The sequence below is a fragment of the Somniosus microcephalus genome, chromosome 7 (genome assembly GCF_052327205.1).
Source record: "Somniosus microcephalus isolate GS21.2 chromosome 7, FLI_Smic_1.0, whole genome shotgun sequence".
NCBI lineage: Eukaryota > Metazoa > Chordata > Chondrichthyes > Squaliformes > Somniosidae > Somniosus > Somniosus microcephalus.
The window spans coordinates 232,620,066-232,646,070 of NC_140993.1; the positions used below are offsets into that span (position 1 = coordinate 232,620,066).

At 47.2% G+C, this 26,005-nt stretch overlaps 1 protein-coding gene across 1 annotated transcript in view; it reads left to right on the forward strand.

Moving 5' to 3' along the window:
- The window catches only part of rttn (rotatin), a 283,502-nt gene that overhangs the window by 213,715 nt on the left and 43,782 nt on the right, over positions 1-26,005 (forward strand). The window contains exons 34-36 of the mRNA XM_085993987.1: positions 10,111-10,201; positions 17,463-17,616; positions 19,479-19,616. Of these exons, the coding sequence (XP_085850113.1) occupies positions 10,111-10,201; positions 17,463-17,616; positions 19,479-19,616 (383 nt within the window). The remainder of the gene's footprint in view (positions 1-10,110; positions 10,202-17,462; positions 17,617-19,478; positions 19,617-26,005) is intronic.

The following is a 26,005-nucleotide window of genomic DNA, read 5'->3' on the forward strand; positions in this document are numbered from 1 at the left end:
CCACTTGTGGAGGTCCGCCACCGGTTCGACGCTGGTCCTTTCGGATCGTCGCCAGCTTGGACTGCAGGGGAAAGAAGGGGAAGTTATGTTACATGATGCCCTGAGTGATCATCTCATGCCCCCCATGGTGGAAGAGCCCTGACATGATGCCTTGAGAGAGCATCTCATGCCCCCCATGGTGCAAGAGCCCTTACATGATGCCTTGAGTCAAATGTGCATGTGTGTGCCCAGAAAGGGCCATGGGTGCTTGCTGACAGATGGCCATTGGGGCATCATGGCAAGAGGGTGCGCGAAGTAAGGTGCAGATGGAGGGAATCAGAAGTTTGCATAAACAACACTCACCCTAACGACCCGAGTGAGGTCGTTGAATTTCTTCCTGCACTGAACAGGGCTCCTGGTCGCCATGCTGCTGGAGTTGACCCTCTGACAAACATCCCTCCAAGCTCAGCGGTACTCCTTTTGATTCGGCCTCCTGCCATTGTCAGGATACAGAACATCTCGACGGTGCTCCACTGCAGACACCAACTCCTCCAGAGCCTCAGTGCTGAAGCGCTTTGCTCTCTGTCTCACCTTCTCCATCCTGACCAAGTTTTTTGCGCCAGAGAATGAAGAGCGCCGATTCTGAGGCCTACATGGCGATGAGTGTGGAAGCTGAGGCTGACTGACCCACCCCTTTAAGAGCTGGCCGGCGCCTGGAAGTCTCGTGGTTATCGGTAATTGAGATCACCTGCGCTGCGCCCGTCCGCGCTGATATTGGGTAGCGCCGGAAGTTTTGCGCCTTAGGAGGCCCGTGCAACATCTGAATTCGCGCCTCAATCCCCTTTGGGGGCGATAAGTTTCGTCTGGCTATAAACTTTGCGCAGCGCCAGTTCTAACGCCTCAAGCGGGGCTATACCCAATTTCTAGGCCATAGGGTCTAATGAGAGGGAGGAAGTGAAAGAAATCAGTATTTGTAGGGAAATGGTGTTAGGGAAATTGACGGGATTGAAGGCCGATAAATCCCCAGGGCCTGATAATCTACATCCTAGGGTACTTAAGGAAGTGGCCCTAGAAATAGTAGATGCATTGCTGGTCATCTTCCAAAATTCAATAGAATCTGGAACAGTTCCCATGGATTGGAGGGTAGCTAATGTTACCCTACTATTCAAAAAAGGTGGTAGAGAGAAAACAGGGAATTATAGACCGGTAAACCTGACATCGGTAGTGGGGAAAATGCTAGAGTCCATTATAAAAGATGTAATAGCAGAGCACTTGGAAAACAGTGACAGGATCGGACAAAGTCAACATGGACTTACAAAAGGTAAATCGTGCTTGACTAATCCACTGGAATTTTTTGAGGATGTAACTGGTAGAATAGATAAGGGAGAACCAGTGGATGTGGTGTATTTGGACTTTCAGAAGGCTTTTGATAAGGTCCCGCATAAGAGATTAGCGTGTAAAGTTAAGGCACATGGGATTGGGGGCAAGGTACTGACTTGGATAAAGAACTGGTTGGCAGACAGGAAGCAAAGAGTTGGAATAAATGGGTCTTTTTCCGAGTGGCAGGCAGTGACTAGTCGGGTACCGCAGGGATTGGTGCTAGGACCCCAGCTATTCACAATATATATTAATGATCTAGACTAGGGAACTAGATGTAATATCTCCAAGTTTGCAGATGACACAAAGCTGGGTGGGCGTGTGTGCTGTGAGGAGGATGCCGAGAAACTCCAGTATGATTTGGACAGGTTGGATGATTGGGCAGAAGCATGGCAGATGCAGTATAATGTGGATAAATGCAAGGTTATCCACTTTGGTGGCAAAAACAGGAAGGCAGATTATTATCTGAACGGCAATAGATTGGGAGAAGGGGAAGTGCAAGGAGACCTGGGTGTCCTTGTGCACCAGTCGCTGAAGGTAAGCATGCAGGTGCAGCAGGCGGTTAAGAAGGCAAATGGTATGTTGGCCTTCATAGCGAGAGGGTTCGAGTACAAGAACAAGGATGTCTTGCTGCAGTTGTACAGGGCCTTGGTGAGACCACATCTTGAGTATTGTGTGCAGTTTTGGTCGCCTTATCTGAGGAAGGATGTTCTTGCCATGGAGGGAGTGCAGCGAAGATTCACCAGGCTGATACCTGGGATGGCAGGAATGACATGAGGAGAGATTGGGTCGATTGGGCTTATACTCACTGGAGTTTAGAAGAATGAGAGGGGATCTCATTGAAACTTATAAAATTCTACCAGGACTGGACAGACTGGATGCAGGAAGGATGTTCCCGATGACCAGGGAGTCCAGAACCAGGGGTCACAGTCTAAGGATAAGGGGTAGGCCTTTTAGGACAGAGATGAGGAGGAATTTCTTCACCCAGAGAGTGGTGAAACTGTGAAATTCTCTGCCACAGAAGGCAGTTGAGGCCAATTCATTAAATATATTCAAGAAGGAGTTGGATATATTTCTTAAGGCTAAAGGGATATGGGGAGAAGGCAGGGACAGGGTACTGAATTTGGATGATCAGCCATGATCTCATTGAATGGCGGAGCAGGCTCGAGGGGCTGAATGGCCTACTCCTGCTCCTATCTTCTATGTTTCCATGTTACCGGGTCTGCCGCAGAACGTTGACTTGTTCCAATTTTCCATTTCCAGTTAAGTCATCTCAGAGCAACCTCAAGCTCATAGATTTCCAGCTTAGCTCTGCAGCTACTGAAGGGAAATAGTCACTTGTTGGTCATTTGGCAACTGATCAGCATAGGTTAGAGCCCTTTCTAGGCAGAAAAGAGGTGCCAAGAAATTCCTCTAAAATGCATGGTGCAAGCCAAGGAAATGTACATCATTGGGGTAATTTGATGAATTTGTGCTCCTGGTGAACAGCTTCACCTACTGATACCTGGAATTTTGATGGTGGCTCCCCACAATTTTCCATTCATTCATTTTCGCTCTATGCCAGAAATGCAAATTTATAAATGTACCTCTCCTATCTCATTGAACTGTTCCACAGGTTGTAGGAGTAGGCCTTCGACAGCAACTGCTGTCTTCTCTGAAGCCCAATCTTGGTAAACACTGAACTCTGGATATAAGATTGTGTTCTCTTACTGTCTCCATTTAACAGCAGCTGTCATCCAGGTCTGAGATTCCTCATTAGCTATGCAACAGACATCTGCCTTCAGCACGTTGAACCCTTGCAGAACAAGTAGAATGCAGTGTTGTGACTTGCTTATCTTCAGCTGCTTAATCAACGTTCTCACATGAAGGAATTTGACAAAGTCATGGCTGCCAAGAAGATGACTCCACCTCCAAATACTGAGTGGTATTGTAAGACAACCCTCCTTCCTTGCAACTGTTTCCTGCCACAATTCCACTTCACAGTTCAGTCCTGGAACTTGCATGTGCACTGAAGGAAACTCTTCCTTTGCATACATAGTGGCTCTAAAGCATGAAAGACAACTGTTTTTCAATATAAATCTTATACTCCACAATTTTAACCTACATTGGGACTTTGCGGTCATTGAAGAAAAACGAGTAAGAGCAGGACACAGTTTGCCAATTTGAGGTGTGGTCGCAAAGAACAATGTTCAATCTAAAGCTGGCATTCTCAAGAACCTCTAGTTACTGATGGGAATTAAGAGTTGGGTTAGATGCCCAGTGTATCTTCTAATTAATATGTTTAACTTCTCAGCTTGTCGTTATACTGGATAGAGGGTCACCCACCGCCATATTTCACTAGTTATCCAGTAATTCATGATAGTGAGTAGAATGCAGTAGATTCCCAAGCAAGTGAGGAAAAATAAGGGGAATGGGAGCAGAGTAGGTTGCACTGGCACGGGACAATGGGCCAAATGTACTCGGTATACTGAAATTTCAGTGATTCTATAGTGCCATCCAGCACATCATTTGACATTGAATAGGATGCATAACAGTAATGACCATGCTTCACTCCTCTTTCAAGTGAATATCCCATCGATCTCTATTTGGAGCTGGAGTGAAATCCAGAATTAGACCACACACTTGTATAGCTTCCAGCTTTGTAAGTGTCACATGAGGTACTAGATTGAAGAGAGAAAGCTAGAAATGTGGGAGAGAAATAAAAACAGAAAATGCTGGAAATACTCAGCAGGTCCGGCAGCATCTGTGGCGAGAGAAACTGTTAACGTTTCAAGTTGATGAGCCTTCTTCAGAACTGGAAAAAGCTGGAGATCAAACCGGTTTTTATGCAAGTGCAGACGCAGGGAAAGGGGGGAGAGGAGGAAAGAACAAAAGGGAAGGTCTGTGATAGGATGGAAGGCAGGAGAGATTAAGAGACATTAAGAGATGGTGCAAGGCAAAAGGAGATGGTAATGTGACAAGTTAAGAAACAAAAGATGGCACTAGATGGCGTGTAAATGGCACTGGCGGAATGAAAGACAGCTGCCATGTGGGAGAGAAAAGTAAATAAATGTGGGAGGGAATGTGTGTAAGAGGCTTACAAGAGCAGGTGACGCAAAATGAAAGGAAACTGAAAAAGAACTTATAAAGAGTGTGAAAAAAAGTCGATGCGAGGCGTTGGTGAGAAACATACCAAAGAGAGAGGTGAGACTTACAGAAAAAAATAAAGAGTTGAGGATAAACATCGAGAGAGTGAGCAGACAGATAGGGAGAGAAATATAGAAAGAGTTAGTGAGTGGGAACAAGGAGGGAGACAGTTGCAGGAAAAGAGAAAAACACTTTTTTAAATTTTGGTCATGAGCAAATGCCACAAGAGATGATAACATAAGAAATAGGAGCAGGAGTCGGCCCTTCGAACCTGCTCCGCCATTGAAATAACTGTGGCTGATCTTCTATTTCAACTCCACCTTCCCTTACTATCCCCATATCCCTTGGTTCCCTCAGTATCCAAAAATCTATTGATCACTGTCTTGATTATACTCAACGACTGAGCATCCACAGCCCTCGGGTAGAGAATTCTAAATATTCACAACCCCTTTGAGTGAAGAAATTTCTCCTCATCTCAGTCCTAAATGGCCGACCCTTTATTCTAAGACTGTGACCCCTAGTTCTAGACTCCCCAGCCAGGGAAAACCCCCTCCCAGCATCTACCCTGTCAAACCCCTTAAGAATTTTGGCCTAGAAATTCGGTTGGTAGCGCCAGCGATTAGCGCCTAATGAGTCCGATATTTGGGGCGTTACCCAATGTTCGGGCGGGTGCAATGAAGATAACGACACCTCCCATATTGACTATACATTTAGCGCCTGCGCTAACTGTTAGCGTGTGCCCGCGTGCGCAGGCAGATCATGACGTCATTTCAGTGTGCAACACCTTTTTGGCGCCCCTGACCGGATATTCGGTGGCGCCCGGAACCTTTCCACCTAGCACTATTAGTGACAGTTCGATGGAACGTTCCCAGGCCCTTCTCGGAGTCGGGGGGCGCTATTTAAAGGGGACAGCTCTAGTATAAAAGCTGCAGCCACTTGGCCTGTTCATTGTGATCGTTGCTGGAGAGAGTTGGTGAGCTACTGTTGAGCAGTTTTTTTTGGATTTAGCCTTCGAATACTTGGGACCTTCAGACCTGTCCGGAGCAGTTGGAGCGCTACATATTACAGCGTGTTGCCCGTCTGGCATCGGAAGGGGAGCTGCTTTGGAGGGGAACGTCCTCATGGCCGTACACTTTGAAGGGGCACAGAGACGGCGGGAGAGAGGGCCGGGATTGGCCAGAAGGAGGAGCAGCAATGGAGGTCGGCCAATCCGAAGATACGCTGCGAGGGTATTCAGGCAGCAGGTGTCATGCCATGTCGGAGGAGCAGTGTGTGCGAAGGCTCCGATTCGGTAAGGAGGTTGTGACTGAGCTGTGCCACCTGCTTGCTGAGGATCTGCAGCCGCGTCTACGGTGCAGGACCTCTCTTCGGTGGCCGTCAAAGTGACTGTTGCCCTCAACTTTTATGCCAGCGGATCCTTTCAGTCAGCCACTGGGGACATTGCGAATATATCTCAGTTTGCAGTGCATTGTTGTATCCGGCAAGTGACAGCTGCCCTTTATAGAAGAAAGCGTCAATTCATCACCTTCCCTCTGACCCTGGAGAAGCAGGCGGAGTGCGCGCAGGGCTTCGCTGCTATTGTGGACTTCCCCATGGTGCAGGGGGCATTGATTGCACACACGTGGCTTTGCGGGCGCCATTACTGAATCCTGAGGACTTCCGCAACCGCAAGGGGTTCCACTCCCTCAATGTCCAGCTGGTCTGTGACCACCGCCAAATGATCATGGCAGTCAACGCGCAATTCCCTGGGAGCAGCCACAATGCGTTCATCCTGCGGCACACTTCAGTTTCTGACCTTTTTGAGGGGCCGGCTCACCCACGAGGCTGGCTTCTTGGTGACCAGGGCTATCCTCTCTGCCCATGGCTCATGACCCCACTCCGTTTGCCCGCCACCCCGGCAGAAGAGCTGTACAACAGCAGCCATCAGGTGACCAGGAACATTGTGGAGCACACTATTGGTGTGCTCAAACAGCGTTTCCGCTGTCTAGACCATTCGGGGGGAGCCCTGCAGTACTTGCCGGAGCAAGTGGGTCGCATCGTCGTCGTCTGCTGCATGCTCCACAACTTGGCCATTCGACGAACCCAGCCAATGCCAGCACTCCCTCAAGGTCCAGCAGAGCAGGCGGACGAGGAGGAGGAGGAGGAGGAGGAAGAGCAGGCGGACGAGGAGGAGGAGCATGCGGATGAGGAGGAGGAGGAGGAAGATGGGAGGGCTCCTGAAACTGGAAGGGCCATCCATCAGAGGCTCATCAGGACTCGGTTCGAGGCCCCTCTGACGGAATGATGGGTGTCAATTGTCCTGCGCACTTCGGATCGTACAAAGCCTCTGAAGGCCACCATGAGTGTAAATAGTTCCGAGTACCATTGTAAATTAAAACTTTTCTTTATTGTCAAAAAAGTCCTTCCTTCCAGCATAACAACGTCATGTCAACAGAAACCATAACTAACAAAATAACAGTTAACTCTTCGGCAAAGCCGCAAAACTAAACAAACCATTTCCAACAATCACAACGGGTGAGGGAGTCCTTCAATTTGGGCAAAGAAACGTCTTTGCACCTCCCTCTACTGCTGGCCCCTTGATGGAGACCGACTTCTCTTTCGCTGTCGGCCCCTTCCCTCCCTGCTGTTCCTACTTAATTGAACCCCAGTGGCGGCGTCAAGGCTGGGGGACGCCTGCTGACTGTCTGGAAGCGCAGAAGCCCCTGAGGGACGGCCTGGACGAGCTCTGGGCTTGGAGGGTGCGGAGGCTGGCTGCTTGATCTGGCCATGGCTGGAAGCAGTCTGCACTGCAGGTGGTGGCAGCTGGACTGCAGACGTAGCAGCGGTGGCATGAGCAATGGTCACCTGCCAAGAGAGGACACCTGCACCATGGTCGGGCGACACATGGGCTCTCTGAGGGGACCGGCTCGGCTCATCCGTCACAATCGACTGCTTCACTGATTCCTGGCCTCGTGCGGTACTGGAAGGGCCCGGGGTGATCCTAGCTGATGCAGATAGGGTGGCAGCAGTGAGAGTTCGCGTTGCCTCAATCTGGGTGTTGACGAGGCCAGCAAGTGACTGCGTGGCAGCAGTAAGGACCTGTGTGGCAGGTGCCAGTGCTTCGGAGAAGCCCTGGACATGGCTTTCCATTGCTTCGGACAAGGCCGGAGCAGTCCGGTCCACTGCCTCGGACAAGCCCTGGACAGACCTTTACAGGGATTGTCCGAAGCTCTGAACAGTCCTTTCCATAGCGGCCTCGAAGCCCTGGACCGTCCTCTCCATTGCTGCCCCAAAGTCCAGCACACTCTTTGCCAGTGTTTCTATCGACTGAGGCATCCTCCCCACTGCAGCCATAAGCTCAGTGTGCCTGAGCCGGGCCTGGGTGCTCATTTCAGCCAGACTACGCACCTCCTCTGCACCCTGTGCAGCAGTCATCGCTCCCTGCCTTGCCCGCCGGGGAGCCGGCGCCAGAACTTGCCTACCCCCCTCGCGTAGCTGCAGGCCGCTTGTTCCGGCAACTGGCTCCTCATCAGAGCACCCCCCCCTCCCCTCCAGGGAGCCACTATCCCCAGTCTGCAGATGTGTAGGCTCCCCTGAGGCTGGAACGGATGGTCCGGCTTCCTCCTGATCCTCGCCTCCGGAGGCACTGGCAGCTTCAGGGCGTGGATCCCAAGTTAGTGATGCAGCATCTGAAAGCAGGGAGGTGGAAGAGTGGCTTTAGCAAAAGGACAGGTTGGCAGCAAGGCATGCCAGATTGCGGCAAGGCTCTGACATGGCTGCACACTGAGAAAGCATGCTGGCGGAGGGACCAAGTGGAAGGAGACAGCTGTAAAAGGTGAGAACCTTACCATCGCTGTCGACAATGGGGTCGGCAGCTGCAGTGGTAACAGGACCACTCAGACATCCTCCAAGAATCTGGTGCACTCTCTCCTCGAGATCCGTGAGAGTGACCACCGGTTCGAAGCTGGTCCTTTCGGATCGTCGCCAGCTTGGACTGCAGGGGAAAGAAGGGGAAGTTCCGTTACATGATTCCTTGAGTGATCATCTCATGCCCCCCATGGTGAAAGAGCCCTTATGTGATGCCCTGAGTGATCATCTCATGCCCCCCATGGTGCAAGAGCCCTTACATGACTCCTTGAGTCAAATGTGCATGTGTGTGCCCAGAAAGGGCCATGGGTGCTTGCTGACAGATGGCCATTGGGGCAGCGCGCACCCTGTAGCCATGAAGTCAGGTGCAGATGGAGGGAATCAGAAGTTTGCATAAACAACACTCACCCTAACGACCCGAGTGAGGTTGTTGAATTTCTTCCTGCACTGAACAGGGCTCCTGGTCGCCATGCTGCTGGAGTTGACCCTCTGACAAACAACCCTCCAAGCTCGGCGGTACTCCTTTTGATTCGGCCTCCTGCCATTGTCAGGATAGAGAACATCTCGACGGCACTCCACTGCGGACACCAACTGCTCCAGAGCCTCAGTGCTGAAGCGCTCTGCTCTCTGTCTCACCTTCTCCATCTTGACCAAGTTTTTTGCACCAGAGAAGGGCGAGCGCCTATTCTGAGGCCTACAGGGTGATGAGTGTGGAAGCTGAGGCTGACTGACCCACCCCTTTTAAGAGCCGGCTGGCGCCTGGAAGTCTCGTGGTTATCGGTAATTGAGATCACCTGCGCTGCACCCATCCGCACCGATATTGGGTAGCGCCGGAAGTTTTGCGCCTTAGGCCTGTGCAACGTCTGAATTCACGCCTCAATCCCCTTTGGGGGCGATGCAACCCAATATCGCACCAGACGGCGATAAGTTTCATCTGGCTATAAACTTTGCACAGTGCCAGTTCTAATGCCTCAAGCGGGGCTATACCCAATTTCTCGGCCTTTATGTTTTAATGAGATCACCTCTCATTCTTCTAAACTCGAGGGAATATAGGCCTAGTCTACTCGATCTCTCCTCATAGGACAATCCCCCCATCCCAGGAATCAATCCAGTGAACCTTTGTTGCACTCCCTCTAAGGTAAGTATATTCTTCCTTAGGTAAGGAGTCTATAACTGTACACAGTACTTCAGGTGTGGTCTCACCAAGGCCCTATATAATTGCAGCAAGACTTCTTTACCCGTATACTGCAATCCTTTTGTAATAAAAGCTAACATACCATTTGCTTTCCTAATTGCTTATTTTTATTTAGCTTAAGCTTGTTATTTCTATGCTGGCATATTATATAACGAGATATTAACCATTCAACTCTCTGGTACAAATATATTTAATTAATCATGCAGTAAACCAGAAATACTACAAGTTCTGTATTTGAGAACATATGGAATAGCTCTTAATTTTTGGTGCTTTTGTGTAAATAACTACATGTGATGTTTACCAGGAATCTTTAAAAAGCCTATATCTGGTGAAATGTATACTTAAAGGTAATATTACATGAATTTGAGCTGGAATACCTTCATAGTAGATGAGGAGCATAAAACAATTCGGTGATTTTTATTACAGGAAAAAACTGAGGTGGAATTAAAATATTTTGAACAAGTTGGGAGATTGTTGGATGTTACGGTATTCATATATATTGGAAATATAAATGCTTCCACTAAACTGCTCTAAATTGTTTGTTTTTAAATGTAATATCATTTTTCATGCCTTTGTTTTTGTTAAAGTTTGGTAAACACTGGTTTACTGGAGAGGTGCTTGTGGGAGCTGGGAACCCCACTGACTCGCTCGAACCACAACCAGGATATTAAAGCTCAGGTCAGTGTAATATATACTACAGTTTAGATCCTTGATATTCATATGAAGAAAGACCCTTGTACAAGAATTGAATTTCTACTACTGACACTACTTCAATTTACCACAGTCATCCAAGAGGTAGACTCATTATCTGACCTCAAGTCAACAATCTACACCGGGGGTCCTCGAGAAGATTTCAGGTGGTCCGCCAGTTGGTTTGTCCCGTCAATATACAGTACAGAGGATGCTACTGATGTTTCTTCTTCTTAGGCAGTCCCTTGGAACCGAGGATGACTTACTTCTACACTAAAAATGAGTTTTCAGGTGACTGATTAGTCCAATGCGGGACCTACAGTCTGTCACAGGTGGGGTGGGCGGGTGGGTGGGGTGCTTGGGTTGATGTGCGCTCCTTCGCTGTTTGCGCTTGGCTTCCACTTGCTGCCGGCGAAGAGACTCGAGGTGTTCGGCGCCTTCCCGGATGCTTCTCCTCCACTTTGTGCGGTCTTGGGCCAGGGATTCCCAGATGTCGGTGGGGGTGTTGCACTTTTTCAAGGAGGCTTTGAGGGTATCCTTGAAGCGTTTCCTCTGCCCACCTGGGGCTCTCTTGCCGTGTCGGAGCTCCGAGTAGAGCATTTGTTTTGGGAGTCTCTTATTGGGCATGTGGACGATGTGGCCCGTCCATCAGAGCTGATCGAGCATGGTCAAAGCTTCGATGCTGGGAATGTTGGCCTGAGCGAGAACACTGATGTTGGTGCGCCTATCCTGCCAATGGATTTGCAGGATCTTGCAGAGGCAGCGTTGGTGGTACCTCTCCAGTGCTTTGAGGTGCCTGCTATACATTGTCCATGTCTCTGAAGCATACAGGAGGGCAGGTATCACTACTGCGCTGTAGACCATGAGCTTGGTGGTGTCTTTGTGGTCCTGGTCTTCAAACACTTTCTTCCTCAGGCGACCGAAGGCTGCACTGGCACACTGAAGGCGGTGTTGGACTTAGTCATTGATGTCTGCCCTTGTTGACAGTAGGCTCCCAAGGTATGGAAAGTGATCCACGTTATCCAAGGCCTAGTCATGGATTTTGATAATCGGGGAGCAGTACTGTGTGGCGGGGGCAGGTTGGTAGAGGACCTTTGTCTTACGGATGTTTAGTGTAAGGCCCATGCTCTCGTACGCTTCGGTGAAGGTGTTGACGATGGTTTGGAGTTCGGCCTCAGAGTGTGCGCAGACACGAGCGCCATTTGCATACTGTAATTCGACGACAGAGGATGGGATGACCTTGGATCTGAAGTGGAGGCGACAGAGGTTGAACAGTTTCCCATTTGTTCTGTAGATTAGCTCCACTCCAACGGGAAGCTTAGTGAGGGTGAGATGGAGCATTGCAGCCAGGAAGATCGAGAAGAGCGTTGGTGCGATGACACAGCCTTGCTTGACCCCGGTCTGTATGTGAATTGGGTCTGTGGTGGATCCGTTGGTCAGGATCACAGCTTGCATGTCGTCGTGAAGCAGGTGGAGGATGGTGACAAACTTTTGAGTGCAGCCGAATTTGAGGAGGATACTCCATAATCCCTCACGGTTGATGGTGTCGAAGGCCTTTGTGAGGTCAAAGAAGGCCATGTACAGCGGTTGGTGCTGTTCCCTGCATTTCTCTTGTAGTTGACGTGCGGTGAAGATCATGTCCATTGTGCCCCTTAGTGGCGGAATCTGCATTGCGACCCTGGGAGGAGCTCTTCAGCCGCTGGGAGAAGGCGATTGAGGAGGATTCTTGCGATGACTTTCCCTGTAGCAGACAGCAGGGAGACTCCTCTATAATTACTGCAATCGGACTTATCACCTTTCTTGAAGATGGTCACGATTACGGCGTCTCTGAGATCCCCTGGCATGCTCTCCTCCTTCCAAATAAGAGAAATGAGTTCATGTATTCGCGCCAATAGTGCTTCTCCACCATGTTTTAGTGCCTCGGCAGGGATTCCATCTGCTCCTGAGGCCTTGTTGTTCTTCAGTTGTCGGATGACCTTTTCAACTTCATGCCAGGCTGGGGTTGTGCTGAGGTGGTGGCGGGTAGCATGCTGCGGGATGGAGTTGAGGACACTCGTGTCGAAGACAGAGTCGTGGTTAAGGAGATCTTCGAAGTGCTCCTTCCAGCGGGCACTGACTGCCTCTCTGTCCTTGATGGGTACCTCTCCGTTCTTGACCCGCAGTGGGGTAGGGCCTTGGGTGTTTGGGCTGTAGATGGTCTTGACTGCGCTAAAGAATCCATGCACGTCGTGGTTGTCAACTAGCTGCTGGATCTCCTGCGCTTTCTCCACCCACCATCTGTTCTTTAGGTTGCGAGTTTTTTGTTGGACCTCGGCCTTCAGGCATCTGTAGAGCTGCTTTCTTGCTCTCGAGTTCTGTTGCTGTTTCCAGATCAGGAATGCCTTGCGCTTGCGGCTTATTAGCTCCTGGATCTCCTGGTCATTCTCGTCGAACCAGTCTTGGTGTTTCCTGGTCGGGTGACTGAGCATCTCTTCACAGGTGCTGATTATGGAGGCCTTGAGTGCAGACCAGGTGCTGTGGACACTCTGTGCCTCTGAATCACTGGGAGTCGTCGGGTTGGTTGTGAGGCGCAGGCTGAATAGGGCCTTCTTAGCGGGGTCTTTGAGTGCTCCAGCGTTGATTTTCCTGCGGCATTGTTTCTGTTGCCGCCGCTCTTTTGGGGCTACAATGATGAAGATGACAGAGCGGATTAGGCAGCGGTCTGTCCAGCAGTCGTCAACTCCTGTCATGGCGCGGGTGATGAGGACGTCCTTGCGGTCCCTCGCTTGGACGATGACTAGTCCAGCAGATGACAGTGCTTGGAGTGAGGGTGTTGCCTTGAAGCCTTGTACCTGTCTCTCTGACGGAACAAAGTGTTGGTTATGGCAAGGCCATGTTCTTAGCATTTCGACGGACGAGGGTACCGTTGGAGTTGGCTTTCCCTTTCCCCCCCCCCCTCTCTGCCGATCACACCTCCCCAGAGGTCTGTGTCCTTTCCAACTCTGGCGTTGAAGTCGCCAAGGAGGATCAGCTTGTCGCCCGTTGGGACTCGGGACAGGGATTGTTCGAGGCTGGAGTAGAATTCCTCTTGGGTCTCCTCTGTGGTTTCCAGTGTTGGGGTGTATGCACTGATGACCGTAGCGCACTGGTCCTGGGCTAGGGTGAGCCGTAGAGTGATGAGGCGTTCGTTTATTCCACAAGGGGAGTCTCCGAGACGTTCAACTAGCTCATTTTTGATGGCGAAGCCTACCCCATGGAGGCGGCGTTCCTCTTCAGGTTTGCCTTTCTAGAAGAAGGTTCCACAAGGTTCCACAAGAACCACCACCTTGCTCCTTGAGCTGACCTTCCCCTGCCTGCTGGGTCTCGCTTAGGGTGGCGATGTCTATGTCGAAACGTCTGAGCTCCCGGGCAACGATAGCAGTACGGCGTTCCGGTCTGTTGCTGTTGGGGTTGTCCATGAGGGTCCTGACGTTCCAGGTCCCGAACTTCATTTTAAAGGGTGGAAGATGCCTGTGTGTGAATTCTTTTAACGTGGGACCTGCGGGAAGGAGGGAGGAGGACAGTAGGAGTATGTTTGTGTGTGTGTGCTTGGCCGATGTAGCAGAGCCTGGTCTTCAATCGTCTTGGATCCCCTTGCCATTGGACCAAGACCTTGCTCTGTCAAGCCTGTGTGGTAGCTGGTGTGCAATGGCCACCCCACATTACTGATGTTTATGGCATAAACATCAGTAGTCTCCCCTGTATATTGAGAAGAGTAGAATAGTCTCAGCGATACAAAGACTCTGCATGCGCAGTCAATTCAGGTTCTTACTGTTGGACACCATTTCTAAGATTAAACAGGTCCCTTTGCATGTCATTGACTTTTACAGCAGTATTTATCTCAAAGTTTTTTTTTGATCCAGCCCTCTTCGTTTCCAAGTTCATAAACCACTCACTGCTTTTAACTATTAAATAAAATAGTGGGAGTTATAAGGTTTCTTCAGGGGATTAAAACCTGAGTTGGAGATGGGAAAATCCGTGAGTTAATCTGGCGTTGCATGGGCCGAGGTAGCGGACGTCTTCCTTTCAACCCTTTTCTTTTCCTCGTGCGGAGCCGCCCTGTGTTGGTAAAAAGCCGCTCGTGCGTTTGATGAGACCATTTTTTCCCCTGGTGTTTGAGACAGGGAGAAGCACCGACAATGGAGAGAGAGTGTGCGCGCCATGTGGCTTTGGAGGGGGTGAAAGGTGGGGTGGGAAGAAAGAGACTTTCCAGTCTCTGGGCCTGTGACATGGCTGTAATAATCGGGCTCTGGTGTGACTCTCTCCTTCAATGCCTTCAGTCTGAGTTAATAAAATAGCTGACGCCGTTATCACGATTTTTAGTTCTCACTAGCAACAAATTTCACACACAACAAAAATAATAATAAATAAAAATGCTTAATTGCATAGTTTTTATGCCGAAAAAATACTTGCGTTGTGTTACAGGGGGTCCGGGGAATTTTTGTAACACAGGAGGGTGTCCTCGGAAGCAAAAAGGTTGAGAACCCCTGATCTTGACCAATATTACTTAATATAACAGTCTCCACATCTCATATCATCTTTCTTTTTGTGGCTAACAAACGCCAACCAAAGATCCACTCTGAATAGAAACACATTTGCCTTGCGTCTTGAAAAATTGACAGTTTTTATTTTTTTTACTACTCCCCAAATACTCTGACATAGTCCTGACCAATGTTCCCTTGACCTCCTGACCACTCCCATCCCAGTTTTGTGGTGACAGCAGCACCTCTATCTTCCTCCTCAATCCCTCACTGTTCCCTTTAACTTCCTGCTTCTTCTCAACTATTTCATTTTCACCCAACAACATCCACAGCATAACTCATAGAATCATAGAAAGTTACAGCACGGAAGGAGGCCATTTCGGCCCATGGTGTCCGCGCCGGCCAACAAAGAGCTATCCAGCCTAATCCCACTTCCCAGTTCTCGGTCTGTAGCCCTGCAGGTTAGAGCATCCCAAGTGCACATCCAAGTACTTTTTAAATGTGGTTAGGGTTCCTGCCTCTACCACCCTTTCAGGCAGTGAGTTCCAGACCCCCACAACCCTCTGGGTGAAGAAATTTCCCCTCAAATCCCCTCTAAACCTTCCCCCAATTACTTTAAATCTGTGCCCCTGGTTTTTGACCCCTCTGCTAAGGGAAATAGGTCCTTTCTATCCACTTTATCTATGCCCCTCATAATTTTATACACCTCAATAAGGTCTCCCCTCAGTCTCCTCTGTTCCAAGGAAAACAGACCCAGCCTATCCAGTCTTTCCTCATAGCTAAGATTCTCTACTCCCGGCAACATCCTTGTAAATCTCCTCTGTACCCTCTCTCGTGCAATCACATCTTTCCTGTAATGTGACCAGAACTGCACACAGTACTTTAGCTGAGGCCTAACTAGTGTTTTATACAGTTGAAGCATAACCCCCCCCTGCTCTTGTATTCTATGCCACGGCTAATAAAGGCAAGCATTCCGTATGCCTTCTTAACCACCTTATCTACCTGGCCTGCTACCTTCAGGGATCTGTGGACATGCACTGTAAGGTCCTTTGTTCCTCTACACTACTCAGTATCCTACCATTAATGTGTATTCCCTTTCCTTGTTAGCCCTCCCCAAATGCATTACCTCACACTTCTCCGGATTGAATTCCATTTGCCACTGTTCTGCCCACCTGACCAATTTATTGATATCTTCCTGCAGTCTACAGCTCCCTTCTTCAGTATCAACCACACAGCCGATTTTAGTATCATCTGCAAACTTCTTAATCATACCCCCTCTATTCAAGTCTAGGTCGTTGATATATATCACAAAAAGCAAGGGACCTAGTACTGAGCCCTACAGAACCCCACTGGAAACAGCCTTTCAGTCACAAAAACACCGATCAACCATTACCCTCTGCTTCATGTCTCCGAGCCAGTTTTGAATCCAACTTGACACTTTGCCCTGGATCCCATGGGCTTTTAACTTCGTGACCAGTCTGCCATGTAGAACCTTATCAAAAGCCTTGCTAAAGTCCATATACACTACATCAACGCATTACCCTTATCTACCCTCCTTGTTACCTCCTCAAAAAATGCAATCAAGTTTGTCAGACACGACCTTCCCTTAACAAATCTGTGCTGACTATCCTTGATTAATCCGTGTCTTTCTAAATTAAGATTTATCCTGTCCTTCAGAATTCTTTCCAATAATTTTCCCACCACCGAGGTTCGACTGACTGGCCTGTAATTACTTGGTGTATCCTTTTCTCCCTTTTTAAACAAGGGTACCACATTAGCAGTTCTCCGGCACCACACCTGAAACCAGAGAGGATTGAAAAATGATGGTCGGGGCCTCTGCAATTTCCTCTTGCTTCGCTTAACAGCCTGGGATACATTTCATCCGGGCCTGGGGATTTATCTACTTTTAAAGCTGCTAAACCCCTTAATACTTCTTCTCTCACTGTTTATTTCATCTAATATTTCACACTCCTCCCCCCTGGTAGCAATGTCTGCTTCGCCCCTCTCCTTTGTGAAAACAGACGCAAAGTATTCATTAAGAACCCTACCGACGTCTCCCGCCTCCACACACACATTACCCTCATGATCTCTAATAGGCCCTACCCTTTCTTTAGTTACCCTCTTACTCATGATCCAAGTTGAAATGCAACATTGAAACCTGTGTCACCCTAATATTATAAACCTCTAGCTTCGTGCATCTGAGGCTGCCTTTACACTACAAACGTCAACATTGGTACAAAACAATTTCCTCTTTCGACCAGCGCTAACCTTATGGAGTGTAAATCCAGAGTTTGGACCTGACCTAACTCTGGAGCAAAGCAAAGTAAGAATTCCTGCCCTGACATTCGGCTTCGTTCTGTGTGAGTCCATCTTTGTGTTTCTGGCAGCGAATGCATGTTGGAAATTTGGGCATTTGCTGCGCATCATTTTCTGACCATTCAAATTAATGCGCAAAGTCCAAAAATTACCCATTATAATTTGGTCAAAGTGGCGATGTTTCAAATGAGCACAATTCTGCTCTTGTATCATGCATAAATAATGAATGATCTTTCACAATTCACCAAGTCCTACCACTTGTATGTTATCCCATCAATTCATGCATGAAGGAGCAATTTGAATGCTGCAGCCCATGGTCCATTTACCACAGGTGTACAGTCGACCCTGTGTGTTTCTACTGTGGGATTATTAAGTTGATATCTAACACTGAGATTTTGTTGTGCAGTGTATATAATTATTGTGTTTCTCTGCAGGTTTTGTCCCACCTCCAGTATCTGTCCTCTCTTTCTGGGCTAATCCAGCCGTGTTTGATCTTGTATCCAGAGCACATAACCCAAGATGACCTGTTAAAGCCATTGTTGTCAAATATATTCACAGTACTTTGTATATGGTGCAAGGACTATTTTGGTAATATACTTAAATTTTTCCTCTTCTTTCCCCCATGTATGTTCTCTGGTATATTTATTGCAGTTATTGAAAAATATGTGCATGTGTTTTCCTTGTTTTTGTGAGAGAAAATTAAATTGGATTCAACTGTGAGGAAGTTATTTAGTCTGGAAAGTACCCTTGTTATTATTTTTCAGCATAGTTGTTTCAACAATAACAACTTGCATATTAAATGTCTTTAACGTAGAAAATAACGTCCTACAGTGCTACATAGAGGTGTAATCACAAAATGGCCGTTGAGCCTTAAAGGAGGAGAACAAATTAGGAAGCACGGTGTGTTTTAAGGAGGGCCTTAAAGAAGGAGAATGGAGGGTTTTAGGGAGCAAATTTCAGAGTGTGTGGCCAAGGGGGCTGAGCGCATGCCCACCAATGATTGGTTGAATGGAAGGGGGAGATGCACAAAAGGCCCGGGTAGGAGAAATGGAGAGTTCAGATTGGGATTTGTAGGGCTGCAGGAGGTTACAGAGATGAGGCTTTGATGAGATTTAAACACGAGGATGAGAATTTTAAATTTGAGCCATTTAAAATTTCAGCAACTTTTGATCAGCTCCAATATAAAAAGTGATTGAATTCTTACAAGAACCTTTTTTGTATAAAAGCTCTGTCTATTAGAATCTTTTAAAAAAAGGTGGACTATAATAAAACTAGAAAAGAAAAGCTTCTCCTAATCAGATAAAGCTGACACCACAGCCCTGATATTTACAGGGAGGTTGTAGGGTAGCGCCAGCCAGGCGGAGATGTGGCGGTCTTGCTGAATTTAACGGCAGGACCTCAATATAATTTTTTCTTTTGCTTCTCGCCCACCAGCCAGCCTGATTGATGGGCTGGCCAGCTGCCGGGCGGGCAAACCTTTCATTCCTCAATGGGTAAAATAGTGTGATCAAACTTTGTGCTGTACATGCCTGAATGATGTGCCACGACCTTCCTGCCTCTGCTGGGTTGATGTTGTGGATCATTGTGGTTATTTTTACACAGCAAAATCTGCCTCTGTTGTGTTATTTCTGCCTGACAAAATTAACTTTTGCCTCTTAAGTACCTTTATGGTTTCCCCATCCTATGATAACAAAGTTCTCATCCATGCTGCTTCATACATGTGCAGCTACGAGTTGTCAAACAGTTTCAAATATGCTAAGTAGGTGTAGCTGCTGCCATCAGTTGCGTACCTCAAACCCAAGCAAACAAAATAGATTTAAAGGCATCAGAAATGTAGAATTACTCCTGTGGAAAAACGGATTCCTTTTGCTATGAATTAAGAAGTAAAAATAATGGGCTTGTATTTATAAAAACCCTTTTCACATTGGAAGAGCTCAATGTGCTTTATTCAATGAATTTATTTTTGGAGTGCAGTGACTGTTGTTGTGCAGGTAAGTAGATTGGCCTACATTTTAAATATTTTAGTATTAAATCTTTGTCAAGGACATTTCAGTTTCCCCTGTGAATGTTTATCTTCCATGGTGCATGTGGATAAATGTACCAGGAAAATTGGTTTTAGTCTTAAATCAATAATACTGCTTAGCTTTTATAATTAGTTTTCACTAAGAATGTCAAACCATGCCAGTTAACATAAAAGTTTAGAGCTATAATACAGTTAGGGAGACAACTGATTATTAATTCTATAAACAAAGCAGATGTGAATGTTTGTAGTGCTCTGGGTACTTGCTTTCAAATATAACACTAAACATTAGCAAAGGGTTTTGCATAAATAGGATAAAGTCAGAACACGACATGTTTGTTGTTACTCAGCAGTGGCTGTTAATAACTGGAAATTGTCTTTTTAAACGAGTGATTTTTCAATGCCAACCCAATAACTATCTGTGTTTCAGACTGTGAGGTAATATCTGCTATCTACCAAGCGTGGACAGACTTGTTTATCCTTTTGAACACAATTCTACGGAAAAGTGGTCAGGCTACATTCCCAGCTGTCGTAACTGCTGCGGCAAAGCAGTGGGCTGCTCTCATAGGTAATATAAACCAGCTAATTTGTGCATTCTCTGTATTCGGGAGATTAGATTCTCCCCCTTTGGGTACTTTGTTTCACTGGTGCCCACATTAGTTAATGTACCATTTCCATGTGCGTGTCTTAAAACAATATATTTTAGGAATAAATTTGAATTGCTTAACCAAATTTTAATCCATACAGAACAAGCATTATTCCTATTATATTTTTTTTTCAGATTTACACATAGAATTAATATTGCCGGGACATTACACAGAGTTTGATGGTATTTAACACCAGTGTAGCAGCAGCTGGCAGATGTGGTCTGTTGCCTTGCATATCACCCCCTCAGCCTACCGCCGCCCCCCCCCCCCCCCAGCCCATGACTTGTTACATGATATAGCACTGTGATGTTAACCAATTTAGAAACCAAATAACTGCTTAAAGCATATACATACGAGATCATTGTGGCATATTTGAAAGTTAGTTTTCATTTGAACAAACTGAGCATAAGTTACAAGGATGGCACAGTGTAAGTAGAGGGCCGGTTACAACTCTGATTAAATCTCCAATTCAACATATTGAATATTCTGTGTCACCTTTTACAAAGGATATATACAGCACAAAAACAGGCCATTCGGCCCAGCCAGTCCATGCCGGCGTTTATGCTCCACACGAGCCTCCTCCTGTCTTTCCTCATCTAAATTTATCAGCATAATTCTCTATTCCCTTTTCCCTCATATGCTTGTCCAGCCTCCCCTTAAATGCATCTATACTATTCGCTTCAACCACTCCCTGTGGTAGCGAGTTCCACCTTCTCGCCACTCTTTGGGTAAAGAAGTTTCTTCTGAATTCCCTATTGGGTTTCTTGATGACTATCTTATATTGATGGCCTCAAGTTATGCTCTTCCCCACAAGTGGAAAAAAACTCTGTATCCACTCTATCAACATTTTTCATAATTTTAAACACCTCTATTAGGTCACCTCTCAGCCATCTTTTTTCAAGAGAAAAGAGACCCAACCTGTATATCCTTTCCTGATATGTGTACCCTCGCATTTCTGGTATCATCTTTGTAAATCTTCTCTGCACCTTCTCCAGTGCCTCTATATCCTTTTTATAATATGGCGAACAGAACTGTACACAGTACTCTTAACTTCCCTACTTTTCAATTCTATCCCTCTAGAAATAAACACTAGTGCTTGGTTTGCTTTTTTATGGCCTTGCTAACCTGTGTTGCAACTTTTAGTGATTTGTGTATTTGTACTCCTAGGTCCCTTTGTTCCTCCACCCCACCTAGACTCTCACCCTCCAAGTGATAATGACCTCCCTATTCTTCCTTCTTCCTAGGCAGTTCCTCAGAACCGAGGATGACTTGCTTCCACATTAAAAATGAGTTCACAGGTGACTGATGAGTCCAATGCGGGACCTACAGTCTCTGTCACAGGTGGGGCAGATGGTGGTTGAAGGGGCGGGTGGGTGGGGTGCTTGGGTTGACGTGTGCTCCTTGCGCTGCCTGCGCTTGGCTTCCGCTTGCTCCCGGCGAAGAGACACGAGGTGTTCAGCGCCTTCCCGGATGCTTCTCCTCCACTTTGTGCGGTCTTGGGCCAGGGATTCCCAGGTGTCGGTGGGGATGTTACACTTTTTCAAGGAGGCTTTGAGGGTGTCCTTGAAGCGTTTCCTCTGCCCACCTGGGGCTCTCTTGCCGTGCCGGAGCTCTGAGTAGAGCGCTTGTTTTGGGAGTCTCGTATCGGGCATACGGACAATGTGACCCGTCCATCGGAGCTGATCGCGTGTGGTCAAAGCTTCGATGCTGGAGATGTTGGCCTGAGCAAGAACACAGACGTTGGTGCGCCTATCCTGCCAATGGATTTGCAGGATCTTGCGGAGGCAGCGTTGGTGGTACCTCTCCAGTGCTTTGAGGTGCCTGCTGTACATGGTCCATGTCTCTGAGGCATATAGACTGGTGTGGGAGAAATGGGTTTTGCTTCTTGGGACACTGGCACCAGTACTGGGACAGGAGAGAGCTGTTTTGTTGGGACAGACTTCACTTGGCCAGTGCTGGGACTAGAATCCTGGCGAATCGAATAACTAGGGCTGTAGAGAGGGCTTTAAACTAATTAGTGGGGGCGAGGTTTCAAGAGAACGAAAAATAAAAATGTCAGCGGAGAAGGCAATAGAGCAAAGTAGCAGTGGGGAAATTAAAAACCAGAGCGTGTCAGGAAGGGACAGAATATATAAAGATAAAGGTAAAGTAGTAAAGGGGGTAAAAGCAGGAATAAATTGTCACAAAACCTATTTAAAAGTTCTTCATCTGAATGCACGCAGCATTCGTAACAAAATAGACGAGTTGACGGTACAAATAACTACACATGGGTATGATCTGGTGGCCATTACAGAAACATGGCTGCGAGGTGACCATGACTGGGAACTAAACATCCAGGGGTATTTGACTGTTAGGAAGGACAGACAGGAAGGAAAGAGAGGTGGGGTGGCTATGTTAATAAAGGATGGAATCACTGCAATAGTGAGAAATGATATTGGGTCAAAGGATCAGGATAGTGAAACAGTTTGGGTGGAGATAAGGAATAATAAGGGGAAAAAGTCACTAGTGGGCATAGTCTATAGGCCTCCTAACAGTTGCAACTCTATTGGTCGGAGTATAAATCAGGAAATAGTTGGGGCTTGTAATAAGGGAACAGCTATAATCATGGGAGATTTTAACTTTCATATTGACTAGACAAATCAAATTGGGAAGGGCAGCCTTGAGGAAGAGTTCATAGAATGCATTAGGGACGGGTTCCTTGAGCAGTATGTTACTGAACCAACCAGGGGGCAGGCAATCTTAGATCTGGTCCTGTGTAATGAGACAGGATTAATAAAAAATGTCCTAGTAAAGGATCCCCTTGGAATGAGTGACCATAACATGGTTGAATTCCAAATTCAGTTGGAGGGTGAGAGAGTTGGATCTCAAACCAGCGTACTAAGCTTAAATAAAGGAGACTATGAAGGTATGAGAGCAGAGTTGACTAAAGTGGACTGGGAAAATAGATTAAGGTGTAAGACAGTACAGGAGCAGTGGTGTACATTCAAGGAGATATTTCACAACTTTCAAGAAAAATATATTCCACTGAGGAAAAAGGGGCGTAAAAGCAAAGACAGCCATCCGTGGCTAAGTAAAGTAATAAAGGACAGTATCCGACTGAAAACAAGGGCATATAAAGTAGCCAAATCTAGTGGGAGGATAGAAGATTGGGAAGCATTTAAAAGCCAGCAAAGAATAACTAAAAGATTAATTAAGAAAGGGAAGATAGATTATGAAAGTAAACTAGCAAAAAATATAAAAACAGATAGCAAGAGTTTCTACAGTTATATAAAAAGAAAAAGGGTGGCTAAAGTGAATGTTGGTCCCTTAGAGGACGAGACCGGGAAATTAGTAGTGGGGAACATGGAGATGGCATATACGCTGAACAAATATTTTGTATCAGTCTTTACAGTAGAGGACACTAAAAATATCCCAACACTGGACAAACAGGGGGTTATGGGGGGGAGGAGCTAAACACGATTAAAATCACTAAGGAGATGGTACTCGGTAAGATAATGGGACTTAAGGCGGATAAGTCGCCTGGACCTGATGGCTTACATCCTAGGGTCTTGAGAGAAGTAGCGGTAGGGATTGCGGATGCATTGGTGGTAATTTTCCAAAACTCCCTGGATTCAGGAAAGGTCCCAGCAGATTGGAAAACTGCTAATGTAACGCCCTTATTTAAAAAGGGAGGTAGACAAAAGGCTGGAAACTATAGACCAGTTAGCCTAACATCTGTGGTTGGTAAAATGTTGGAGTCCATTATTAAGGAAGCAGTAACAGGACATTTGGATAAGCATAATTTAATCGGACAGAGTCAGCATGGTTTTATGAAGGGGAAATCATGTTTGACAAATTTGCTCGAATTCTTTGAGGACGTAACAAACAGGGTGGATAAAGGGGAACCAGTGGATGTGGTGTATTTGGACTTCCAAAAGGCATTTGACAAGGTGCCACACAAAAGATTACTGCACAAGATAAAAAAATCACGAGATTGGGGGTAATATACTGGCATGGGTGGAAGATTGGCTATCTAACAGAAAACAGAGATTTGGGATAAATGGTTCATTCTCGGGTTGGCAATCAGTAACTAGTGGTGTTCCGCAGGGGTCAGTGCTTGGATCCCAACTCTTTACAATCTATATTAACGATTTGGAGGAGGGGACCGAGTGCAACGTATCCAAGTTTGCCGACGATACAAAGATGGGATGGAAAGCAGTGAGTGAGGAGGACATAAAAAACCTGCAAAAGGACATAGACAGGCTAAGTGAGTGGGCAGAAATTTGGCAGATGGAATATAATGTTGGAAAGTGTAAGGTTATGCACTTTGGCAGAAAAAATCAAAGAGCAAGTTATTATCTAAATGGAAAGAAACTGCAAAGTGCTACAGTACAAAGGGATCTGGGGGTCCTGGTGCATGAAACACAGGAGCTTAGTATGCAGGTACAGCAGGTGATCAGGAAGGCCAATGGAATCTTGGCTTTTATTGCAACGGGGATGGAGTATAAAAGCAGGGAAGTCTTGCTTCAGTTATACAGGGTACTGGTGAGGCCACTCTGGAATACTGCGTACAGTTTTGGTTTCCATATTTAAGAAAAGAAATACTTGCTCTCGAGGCAGTTCAGAGAAGGTTCACTCGGTTGATTCCGGAGATGAGGGGGTTGACTTATGAGGAAAGGTTGAGTAGGTTGGGCCTCTACTCATTGGAATTCAGAAGAATGAGAGGCGATCTTATCGAAACATATAAGATTGTGAGGGGGCTTGATCGGGTGGATGCGGTGAGGATGTTTCCACCGATGGGTGAGACTAGAACTAGGGGGCATAATCTTAGAATAAGGGGCTGCCATTTCAGAACTGAGATGAGGAGAAACTTCTTCACTCAGAGGGTAGTAAATCTATGGAATTTGCTACCTCAGAGAGCTGTGGAAGCTGCGACATTAAATAAATTTAAAACGGAGATGGACAGTTACCTAGCAGATAAGGGAATTAGGGGTTACGGGGAGAGGGCAGGAAAGTGGACGTGAGTCTAGGTTCGGATCAGCCATGATCCTATTGAATGGCGGAGCAGGCCCGAGGAGCCGTATGGCCTACTCCTGCTCCTACTTCTTATGTTCTTATAGCAGGGCGGGTATCACTGCTGCTCTGTAGACCATGAGCTTAGTGCCGGGTTTGAGGTCCTGGTCTTCAAACACTCTTCCTCAGGCGACCGAAGGCTGCACTGGCACATTGAAGGCGGTGTTGGACTTCGTCGTCGACGCCTGCCCTTGTTGACAGTAGGCTCCCAAGGTATGGAAAGTGGTCCACATTGTCCAAGGCCTTGTTCTGGATTTTGATATTTGGGGGACATTACTGTGTGGCAGGGGCAGGTTGGTAGAGGACCTTTGTCTTACGGATGTTTAGTGTAAGGCCCATGCTCTCGTACGCTTCGGTGAAGTTGTTGATGATGGTTTGGAGTTCGACCTCCGAGTGAGCGCAGACACAAGCGTCGTCTGCATACTATAATTTGACGACAGAGGATGGGATGACCTTGGATCTGAAGTGGAGGCGACAGAGGTTGAACAGTTTCCCGTTTGTTCTGTAAATTAGTTCCACTCCAGTGGGGAGCTTACTGAGGGTGAGATGGAGCTTTGCAGTAAGGAAGATCGAGAAGAGCATTGGTGCGATGACACAGCCTTGCTTGACCCCGGTTCGTACGTGAATTGGGTCTGTGGTGGAACCGTTGGTCAGGATCACGGTTTGCATGTCGTCGTGAAGCAGGCGAAGGATAGTGACAAACTTTGAGGGCAGCCGAATTTGAGGAGGACACTCCATAATCCCTCGCGGTTGACAGTGTCGAAGGCCTTTGTGAGATCAAAGAAGGCCATGTACAGTGGTTGGTGCTGTTCCTGCATTTCTCTTGTAATTGACGTGCGGTGAAGATCATGTCCATTGTGCCCCTTAGTGGGTGGAATCCGCATTGCGACTCTGGGAGGAGCTCTTCGGCCACTGGGAGAAGGCGATTGAGGAGAATTCTTGCGATGACTTTCCCTGTGGCAGACAGCAGGGAAACTCCTCTGTAATTACCGCAATCGGACTTGTCACCTTTCTTGAAGATGGTCACAATTACCCTGAGATCCCCTGGCATGCTCTCCTCCTTCCAGATAAGAGAAATGCAGAGAGAACTTCACGCCAGTGCTTCTCCGCCATGCTTTAGTGCCTCGGCGGGGATTCCATCTGCTCTTGAGGCCTTGTTGTTCTTCAGTTGTCAGATGGCCTTTTCAACCTCATGCCGGGCTGGGATTGTACTGAGATGGTGGCGGGTAGCATGCTGTGGAATGGAGTTGAGGACACT